The sequence below is a fragment of the Dendrobium catenatum genome, unplaced genomic scaffold, assembly GCF_001605985.2.
Source record: "Dendrobium catenatum unplaced genomic scaffold, ASM160598v2 fragScaff_scaffold_781, whole genome shotgun sequence".
NCBI classification, from domain to species: domain Eukaryota; kingdom Viridiplantae; phylum Streptophyta; class Magnoliopsida; order Asparagales; family Orchidaceae; genus Dendrobium; species Dendrobium catenatum.
Genome location: NW_021319243.1, coordinates 25,291 through 36,432, shown reverse-complemented (window position 1 = coordinate 36,432; position 11,142 = coordinate 25,291). Strand labels below are relative to the sequence as shown.

At 34.7% G+C, this 11,142-nt stretch overlaps 2 protein-coding genes across 2 annotated transcripts; one reads left to right on the top strand and one right to left on the bottom strand.

Annotated features, from left to right (window-relative positions):
* On the top strand, positions 1 to 1,522 carry LOC110115195 (CRIB domain-containing protein RIC4). Its single transcript, XM_028696602.1, has 3 exons — positions 1 to 497; positions 621 to 985; positions 1,144 to 1,522. The coding sequence occupies exons 1-2, from the start codon at positions 365 to 367 to the stop codon at positions 974 to 976; spliced, it is 489 nt and encodes a 162-aa protein (XP_028552435.1). The 5' UTR covers positions 1 to 364; the 3' UTR covers positions 977 to 985; positions 1,144 to 1,522.
* Positions 1,523 to 5,801: 4,279 nt separating this feature from the next.
* LOC110115197 (arginine decarboxylase) lies at positions 5,802 to 9,863 on the bottom strand. Its single transcript, XM_020848370.2, has 3 exons — positions 9,792 to 9,863; positions 9,617 to 9,694; positions 5,802 to 7,496 (listed from the first exon to the last, which is right to left on the bottom strand). The coding sequence occupies exons 1-3, from the start codon at positions 9,831 to 9,833 to the stop codon at positions 5,925 to 5,927; spliced, it is 1,692 nt and encodes a 563-aa protein (XP_020704029.1). The 5' UTR covers positions 9,834 to 9,863; the 3' UTR covers positions 5,802 to 5,924.
* Between the last annotated feature and the right edge of the window lie 1,279 nt (positions 9,864 to 11,142).

Below are 11,142 nucleotides of genomic sequence, written 5' to 3'. Positions count from 1 at the left end.
GAGAGAGAGAGGGAGAGAGAGATTATAGCAGAAGAAGGTTCTGAATTAGCACAATAAAAGAAGATAGTGGGGCTCAATATGCCCTACAAATTGGACTTGAAATCAGCAAAGAAAGCAAGCACCAACCAACCCAACTCACTCCATGATATTCTTCTCTCATCTGTCACCAAGCTTTCTTACAATTTTCTTCCATCTGAAATCATTCAGGCTTCTCAACAAAGCAACACTCACTACCAGCTATAACAAATCCACTTGAACTTACACTCTCTCTATCTATTTCATTCACATTATCATACCCACTTCACCTTTCTGGATCTTCTTCTTCCTCAGCTCTCTATCTTGCTGTTCTAATTCAGTTTATAACATGGCTCTGAAGGAGAGAGTTCAGAGGTTTGTCATCCTTCCCTTCTCAGTTGGCTGTGCTTCCCATTCCAGCGTTAAGGTCATCGAAAAACAGTCAAAGAATACTCATATCGAGCAAGACTTTTTTCCTGAAGGTAGTTCTTTCTACACTGCTCTTAAGACCTGTTTGAGATTTTTTTTCATTATGGTTTTTCCTGAGTAATTTAAAAATGATCCAAATAGCCAAACTTTTATTTTTTTTTTTTTCATTTAATCAGACGAAGGAAGAGGAGGCCAGGAAAGTGGTAGAACAAAGAGTACTTCTTCAATATTTCTTCAACTCCCAAGGCCGATTTTTTCTGCAGGGATTCATAAACTAGCTAAAGGATTCAAGAACTTATCTAATCTGTTCTCAGTCTATAAAGATAATGATGAGGAAGATGAAGCAGAGATGGACATTGGATACCCAACAGATGTGCAGCATGTGGCTCACATAGGATGGGATGGCTTCAATAATGTGGGTGGAATGAAGGGCTGGGAGAAAGCACCAGAGTTCTTTCCTTTGTCTTCCCTTTCATTGAAGCAATTTGAGCTGGCCATGGCTTCACAGGCTGAAGGCTGTGGTCCTCTTTAATCTGACCAGGTTTGGATTAGAGTTGTGAAGTTTGATTAATTGTATTTGTCTTATTTGGTTTCTGTTACTTTCTGTCCTCATAGTTGTATTGAGGGTTACATGTGAGTTTGTATAGCCTGCTTTAATATGGGAATCTTGTGCTTTTCTCCTTTGTTTCTTTTGTTAAGGCTCCAGCTTTTTAATCAGTATGAAATTATGAAGAGAGAGAGAGAGAGGAGAAGTTATTTTGTGCAGAGATCGGACCAGAATGCGCTACATCAGCGGTACCAAGCCGCGGTACCGAACAGTACCGAGTAATACCGAGCCGCAATACCAAGCAAATGGTGACGTGACGCATTCTGATTAGTCTCCGAACAGCATTCGAAGTCTGCACATAATAATTAATCGAGAGAGAGATAGAGATCCTAATTGGATCTAATAATGGTTCATAAGAATTGACACTATACCAACCTTAGTTTGCAAGAGAGCTAAATCTGAAATCTATGGCAATAGAAACTTGTCTGTTTAATGTATTGGATCTAATTGGAATGAAAGGTTCATTTGTGACATGCCATATTACAGTAAGATTTGGAAAATTTTAATAATTTGATATTTCTTTATATAAATTCAAATTTTAAATCATATAATAAAATTTTATATTTTTTATGTATATATTTTGATATGATTGAGATACTAAAATATTATATAAATAAATGTTAATATTTAGATCTTATATATGTAAATACAAAAAAAATTGTTTGCTATGTGTGTAAGTACCCCCATTTATTCAACGTTTTTTTTTTTTAATTTTCAAAATTTATTGCAGTAATACTATTCAGTTGGAATTTTTATTTGAATTTTATTGAAAAATGTTCATTTTTCATCAAAAATACTATTCGCATCTAGGGGTGCAAACGAGTCGAGTCAAGTTTGAGTCAGGGGGTGTTCGAGTCAAACTCGGCTACCAAATATTGAGCTCGAGCTCGAGTCGAGCTCGACTCGTCTCACGAAACGAGTTGAGTCGAGCAGCTCGTCGAGCTCCTGCTCTCGCTGCAAAATGGGCAAATCCCGTTTCCGCTCTGGCGGCGAAGCCCATTGCCGCGAGGTTCGCGACCCACTCCCGCTCCCGTGACCAAGCTCGTTGTTGCGAGGCCCGCGACCCGCTCCCGCTCTCGTGACCAAGCCCGTTGCCGCGACCCGCTCTCACGGTGAAGGAGAAACCAGCTACCTCGTCGACCCGCTCTCGTGATAATGCCCGCTCCCACTCTCGCGATGAAGCCTGCTACCGTCACCTGCTCTCGCGGCGAAGGCGAAGCCCGCGGCCACGACCCGAGACCCGCTCTCACTTTCTCTAAGCTGAACAGTCTAATCTGAAAAAAAAATATATTATTTTTCATATGCAAAAAACTTGAAATATGTGGATTTCAATGCATGATACAATTAGCAAAATGCAATTTCATTATTTCTTGTCAATGTTATTTTGTATTTCTCGGTTTTTTTGTAGTATATATTTCTCGGTTTTTTGTGTGTTAATTTGCAATTAATTGGAATGTTGTTTATAAGTAAGAAATTTGATTAATTGTCTCATATCAAATTACGAGAGTTAATTAAATTTATTGGAGAATATTTTAAATAGTAATTAGCATTTGAATATTAATATAAATAATTAATTAGTAAATAAATAATGATAAGGACACTAAATTAAACTGATTAATTATTAATTAGAATTTAATATGAATAATTAATTATTTAAACACCAGAAAAGTAAATCATTGATGTACTTAGTTATAGAATGATTAATTAATATATTAATTAGAATAACAAAAATAATTAGGCTGATATTTATTAATTAGTAGTTAAGCACAGATATTTAATTAAGCATAAATAATAATTAATTAGGAAATAAGGGTCTAAGTAAACGTATAAACTAATCATAAGGAAATTAAGTTATATGATTATCAGGCTGATATTTATTAATTAGTAGTAATTATTTAGAAGTTATACCAAAATATTGATAGAGGCTTGTTTCTATGGTTGAGAGCTTTTTGCTTCTCACCACTAGTTCATGTTTGGGGCAGCTCAATCTTTATATAAAAATAATTGTAAAATTATTATAGAGAAAGTAAATTTTTAATAATTAATGTGAATATAATAAATATTTTTTTCTTGATAAAATTGGGCAATTGCTTCTTTCAACTATCATATTTAGATGGATTAGGTCCTTAAAAATAGTTTTCTACAATAATTAAAAATATCTAAAAATAGCAAAAAAATAATAGTCAAATATACGTATAACAACAATCTTAAAAACAAAGCAGTGAGAAAGTTGCTTCAGAAAGACACTAAGGCTTCATTTGGGACGGCTTTCTTTGATTTTTATGTTAAAAACTGTTTTAAGAAGTAGTAAGAAAGTCGTCCCAAATGAGGCTTAAGTTGTTTTCAAAAGAAAAAATTGTACTAAGAAACTTTATTTTACAGCAACTTTCAATAAAGTTATTTTCTCCATAACAACTTTATAACTAACTTTGCAAAAAGATGTATCCATCACAAACACATCCCAAATCTAACTACAACTAACACTTGCACTATGATGCTCAACATTCCAAGGAAATTACAATATTAATCTACAAAAGAAATATAAAATGATTAATTCATAAGTCATTAGCCTAATTAATTAAGAATTAATAAACAAAATAAACAAAAAAATAATATTCTATATAGAAGCTTGCTAACAAAAATACTCTAGCTTAAAAACTATTACTTAATGACCATAATTCTATATCATCTTATTCATCAACTTATAATTATTAGTTAATTATTATAATAATAATTTAACATACTTTTTTGAACAGCTATAGCCCAACCACAAGACTTTGGGTTCATAAAAAATAAATGCACCCCTAACACTCTATTCAATAAGCTTATTTTTGAAACTCAATTCATTAATTTATAGGCTTCCTTTGGGACAACTTTTAGCCATTATTTTTTGTTGCTTTTAACAAATGTTTTAACTAAAAACCTGCTATAAAAAGTAGCAAGAAAACTATAACAAATAAAGCCATAATCTAAATACTTGTGTCAAAACAAATTCTCCTAAAGTATTATTGAATCTTAGAACAGGTCTACTATCACGCCCCTGAATCTAAGAAAAATTGCTAAGCATCAATCTGAGCTCACAAGATTCAATATAAGTGAAAAATATAATTGCATTTATATTCATTTAATAATTATAATTGATACAAGCCCAAAATGACATATGCATAATATATACGATATAAAATAAACATGTCCATCTATCATATCAAATGCCATGGTATCATCTGTCTCAACTCATCAATCATTTTATTAGTCAGCAGTCTAGTCTCAATCTTACTCCCATCTATCGTTTTTAGCATATCAGTTTATTCATTTCATCTACCCTTACACATATCACATCATTCATATACTCATCATGCACATATCATATGCAATTTTCATAACATGTGGATCTATACATTATATTTATCAATAGCAAGTATTATGCCAAAATGCATATCATGCTAAGAAAATAATAGTCATATGCATATCGTGTATCTCATATTCATATTTAATACATTTACTCTTGATCATTTTTACGCTTGGTCATTTCCAATCATTTCAGATAAAATAACACAAACAAAACTAATCAGTGAAATCATCATATAAACAAGAGAAAACGTTTAGAATAACGATCTCTATCACATATAGAAAGTTACATGGAGAAAACTTACTAAAATGGAATATATTTATTTTTTGCCCAAATTCAGGAGAGAAAAATATATCTAATCAAAATCACTGAAAACAAAAGTAGAATAGAGATCACCCCCAAAGTTGCTTTGAAACAGAGAGCTCAGCGCCACGGCAACAATTCTTGACACTGCTGACCTTGTTAGCCCAGTGCCATGGCACTATCTGCTGGATCAAATTTTGAAATTTTTTTAAATTTTTAGGTTACATCTACTTTGAACAAAATTTAAGGTCTTGAAAACAAGACTAAGTAGAGTTGATTGGAAGCTCAAAACAAGTAATGGTATGTTGCATTTCAAATGAAAGTAAGGGCTTCTTTTGTGCTAGAGATTTGAAAAAATTGTTTACAAATGTAAAAATAATTTATATTCCATCATTTGATTCAAAAAAAAATATTTTATTTTCATGTTCAAAATAAATTTGAAAATATTATAATTTTCTAAAATTTATATCAACAAGCAATCAATTGAGTCCAAAGTGTTGCTCTCATGTAAAAGCATCAATTTGGATTGATGGATAGGGTTCTAGTCTAACCCTAACTTGACACAGCTCAAATTTGTTTGATCTAAACCTAACCCATTCATCATGCAGGTCAAATATTTGAATTAAACCAAACTCGATTGAACCCATCTAAGTCAAACTCGACTCATAAATCATATAATGTTTTAAGATAAATATAACCCGTTAAACTCAAATACGACCCATTTAACACAAAAATAACCTTTGTAATCCAAACTAGAATGATATCAAGTTAAATTATGCCCATTTTTATTTCTTGGGTCAACCAAAAACATCATTAGGTTAAGGCTTTTTTATTGCTTCCTAAAAAGGAGTTTTAGTACAAAAAATTTTAATTTTTTATTAAAACTCGGTTTTATGAAGCAATAAAAAATCCATCCCAAACGAAGCCTAAGATTTCAAACCCAAATCAAACCTAAATAATGAAGTTAACACGAATCTGGATTTTCTTAGTCAAGTTCGGGTCAAATATTCCGGACCGATCATTTATTGACACAGCTAAGTCCTATTAAGCACCATGCCATTGTAGAATACTAGAGGCATTGATTTTACCCCAAATTGATTGGATCATAATGATCCCTCCAAATATACAATTTAGAGAAGGCTCAACACATAGAATCTTTCCCAAAAATGGTAGAAATGCAATTCCTCAAAACAATTAGATTTGTAAGAATTATTCAACTCATCACAAATCACATATAGTTAGCAAAGACAGTTCATGATCAGCTGCCCCGCTGATAGCAGCCCCCATCTTCTTCATTTCAAGGATATAGAAGATGGCTTCTTTGGTTACAACTTCGCCGGGCACCAGAACGGGAATGCCGGGCGGGTATGGCGATATCAACTCTCCACATATCTTCCCAATGCTCTCTTCCATTACTACCTTCCTCTTCTTAGAAAAGAAAGCATCTCTAGGAGACAATCCAATAATGATATCAGTGAATGGCGCAGAAATTCTAGTCCTCTTGCTGTATTCTAACCCCTTTGCTCCATAAAAAACTGATGAAAGATGCCTAAGTCCAGATAAAAGAATCTGAATCTGCTCCTTTGTTGTCCCTAGATTGACAGCAAAAGTTACAGACTTGCAACCTACCAATTCAGATATGATTTTCAGTTCATCACACAGTATATCATCTGCTCTATAGCCAGAAATGCCAAGCTTAGACACTCCAACCGTGATTCGAAGCGAGTCGATCGCAGGAAAGGGTGAAGAGAAACAAGATAAATCTAGAACTGAGATGCCAGAGATCTTTCCTAGTTCTTTCTTGGCTTTGATGGCCAAATTCAAGCTTGAGTTAAAAATTGTATTTGGATTCTCACTAAGTTGAGCTCGGGCAGCATCTAAGGATGCAAGCAGTAGGTAGTTTGGGCTGGAACTCTGCAGCATTTGAAGACACCGGCTGACCGAATCCCGGTCTATAAGATTTCCTGACAGGTGAAGCATTGATGACTGTGTTAGAGATGTTAGGACCTTGTGGGTAGACTGCACAGCTAGATCAGCCCCTTGCTGCAGCGCCGTGCTTGGGAAATCACAATGAAAACGAAAATGAGCGCCGTGAGCTTCGTCGACTATTACTGGAATACCATATGAGTGACAAAGACTTTTAATCTCACTTATATTACTACAGATTCCATGGTAAGTTGGTGAAGTGAGGAGAACTGCTGCTGCAGTTTTGCTTTCAGCTGCCAGATCTTCTATTGCTTGCTTAACCTGGGATGGAGTTATTCCACCAGGTATATCCCAATCAGAACTGTACTCTGGCATGATGTACTTTGGAGAAGCACCAGACAAAACTAGACCGGTTGTTGCTGAAATGTGCGAGTTCCGTGGAAGAATGAGCGTCTCGCCAGGCGCACATGTAGCCATAATCGAGGCTTGGATGCCGCAAGTGGTGCCTCCAACAAGGAACCATGTCTCTAATGCCCCAAATAGGTCTGCCGCTTTTTTCTGAGCATCGAGAATTACACCTTTAGGCGAGAAGAGGTCATCGAGCTTCGGAAGCTCGGGAAGATCATGTAGAAAAGTTGATATGCCAGTAATGCTCTCTAGAGATGGAGGGGCAGCTTTCCCTCTGTTATGCCCTGGAAAGTGGAAACAAGCAACATCTTCCTTAGCACAAGTTCTTAGTGCATCTACAAGGGGAGCTGTAGTGCTATGAGAAACTTTTGGAGGATAGGTGAGATAAGTGGCAGCATCTTCGATTCTTTCAGAACTTGGTGCAGTGCTGTCTTGCTTCCTAGAAGTTGCAATGTTCGCCTGTGACAAAATTATAAATCATGAATGGCTTTAAATTTTTGGTCCCAGATTCCTCTGTTGCTTCTGGTAAATGGTCTGAAATATAGATGGCCAGTTCCTCAGAAAATGAATAGAAGCGTGTGCCAAATACATTACTTTTGTTTTTGAAGCCTGAAGTACATGAATGAGAAACTAAACTCAGCAGCTATAGTTTCTCTACAAAAGTGAAGACTAAATTTTGTGGATAACTATGTTGCGTGCCAAAGAGGCTTCTATGAAAAGGTAAAAATAGCACTCTTCGTTGAAGCTTGAACCTTTCAAGACATGTAAAATAAAGGAAATTTTTTTTTATGTGAAAACCTCTGAATTGGTAAAAACCACAGGACCTAATGCAATGGTAAAGATTCAGTATTTTGTAGAAAATTATTGATACTGCCTGCGAAAGATTGGAAGGCTTTTAGTACAAGATGCCTCTTAGGCAAACAGAAAAGAGATGCAGAGTGAAACTGTTTGACATACGCTTGGCAGATTTGAAATACATCGCCGAATGAATGCAAGTTGTTCCTGCAAAGAACCGAGCTTGCAAAGATTTTTCGACAGCGATAATTTGATATCGCTTTAATTTTGTTGGGATCGATCTCGATTCCTCTATGTCGTACAATGTATCCAAGAAACTTCTCTGAGAAAACTCAAAAGCGCATTTGGGAGAGTTTATTTTGAGGTCGAATTTTCTAATCCCCTCAAATATAACTCTAAAATAATCGATGTGTCTTTGCAATCTCTTTTCTTAATGACAAGAAAATTAATGTAGCACTTCATATTTTGATGAATCAAGTCATCCAAAATGCGCGTCATAGCTCTTTAGTATGTAGCTCCAATATTCTTCAAGCCAAAAAGCATGACTGTATTGTAGAAAATATCGATAGGCCTCCGAAATGATGTGTGATTTTCATCTTCAGGAGTCATCTTGATCTGATTTTAATTTGACAATCCAGCCATGAAGAAGAACATGGTGTAATTGTGAATGTTGTCAACCAGCAATTATGACTCTAAGAGTGTAAAATTGTCTTTTGGACATGCCTTATTGAGATCTTGGAAGTCAATACAGATATGAATTTAACTGTTCTTCTTCACAAGGATAATGTTAGCTATCGAATCAGCATATTTTTCTTCTCAAATAAAGCCTGTTTCAATAAGCTTCTTCATTTTTGCAATCATCTGTTCTTCAATCTTTAATCTGCAATCATCTGTTCTTCACGTCTTGGAGATTATTTAATTGGTGTTGCATCAAGATTGATGGATAGTGCGTACAACCCCTTCAATGGATAAGCCGGGCATTTCAAAATGTGGGGGATATTATGTTATTTCGGGCTTATTTGGATTCTAACTTAGTCTAACAAAATAAAATTGGCTATTGGTTCAATCCCTCTGAATTACTTTAAGAGGTACATTTTGCATACAAATTTGTGCTTGGTCAAATTGGATTTTCTTATCCCAAAAAGAATAAATTTAAAATCCATGCAGCATCAAAACACAAACTTCGCACCTCATGTAATCAAGTCAAGGAAAAGGTGAAATTAAAAATCACTTGTAATTTGGTAGGTGAAGAAATAGATCAAGCTCTCAATCCATGAGAAAACTAATAAAGAAAAAAATCCTTCCTTTTTCCCTTTGAACGAAGTAATGAGAAAAAATTGAACGTAAGCAGAATATCAAAAATCTATATCCCCATATTTCAAGTGTAATTTATAACACGCTCACATATCATATTTCTTCACCAAACCTAATATTTTGAACAAGATTGCAGAAAACTTAATTAATATGCTTTATCTTCTCTTGATAGCTAAGCGCAATAAAAAATGAGCTCTCCAATGGCCCTATGCATCCGCTTACACCTTTTTTCTTCAATGCCATTCAAAATAAACAGTAAAGTAGTACTTTTCTCAAAACATAGGCGGAGCCCAAATCAACAATTCCTAGTTTTAAGCATCTTATTGAACCTAACAACAGATTTAATCTTCAATTTAATAACTGTTAATGCAATGAAATCAAGCCGAAGGGGCATTTCCACAAACAACTAGTGCAAGTAACCTTGCGGGAAAAATTATCATACTCGGTGAAGTTTATCCAGAGCGACATACCGTGGAAACAACGGTCTTAAGTCTGCGTTGTCCCCGGAAATTCCCATCCTCGATTGCACTAACGCTGAAGCTCTTCAACTGTAACAAAGCAGACTTTTCTTGTCAAATCGAGACTACGAAACCATTTCCTCAAGGGAAAGGGTATAAAGAGGAAAGAGGTTAGAGATTACGCAACCCTAGAAATTCCACAGTGGGACTCCAGCGGCAAGGAAATCATGGGGTAGGGCAAGCACGAGGGCTTGGAAATGAAAGTTCAGGGAGGAAAGAGATTTGCATAAATTTTATCTTCTACGTTTCAAAAAAAAAAAAGAGGGTATATTCAAGGGTTCAACGGATAAAAAAAAATTATGATAGATATTTCATATATTTTGATATATTTTTTTATTAAGATCAGAAAAATTAATGCATGATGCATTTAAATTTTATGAAATTATTTGATTTTATTTTACAGATAAATTTAAAATTGATAAAAATATTTGTTATAAAATGTATGGTAAAATGATAAAATATTAAGAGATTTATATGTAATCAACATATCTTAGACACCAAAAGTAATCCAATATAACTTCAAATGAGGTCAAATCAAACATTAAAGTATAATTGAAAATTTTAGAACATTAATTGATGACCAAATGATCTTCAAATATTTCATGCTTATATTCAAATTAAATATCTCCGTGAGAAAAACTAAATGAACCCAATTTCGCTTAATTCTAACATCATTAAAGCACTAAAATACTAAATGAATGACATATCATCAATGGGATCAATATAGGTCGTTTGAGATTTTTGATTTTTGGGTATATTTACATAAAAACTACTCTCAAAATCTATAAATAAGAGCTCTTTTTTTACATGAGGGAATGAAACTGGAGAGAAAGTAGAGAGAACTTAAAGGGTCTTCATAGCTTCGCCTAACCATCAACAAATTACCATTGCCCAACCACAATTATCGTACCATGATGTCTAATCACCATCATTGTTTGACAACCTCTGTCAAACCATAGCCACTTAACCACTACTATCAAACTACTATCATCTTACCACCAACATTAAACCACCACCCTCCACCAGAGTCCTGGTTATCATCACCCCAATATGTCTCCTAACCACTATCACCTGATCTCTGATCATTATTGCTTAACTATAATCTTATGATCATCATTGCTCAACTACGGTCCTTCGACCAGCATCGCCCAATTATTGTCTTCCAACTAGTGCCGCCCGTATATAATTCTCCAACCATTATTGCATGACTACAATCTTCATACCATCATTAACTAACTAGAAGCATTCGACCATCATCCCAAAGACGACCCCTCAAGTACCATCACTCACATATGATGCCTTAACCACTATTGTTTAACTACAATACTTTGGTCATCATCACCTAAATAAGGCCTATTAGTAACCATCTCCCAACTATAATCCATAGGCCACCATTACCTAGTTATTATATTATGATCAACCTTACTCAACTACCATTTTTTAACTACCATCATTCTTCAATGGTCTCCCGAGCACTG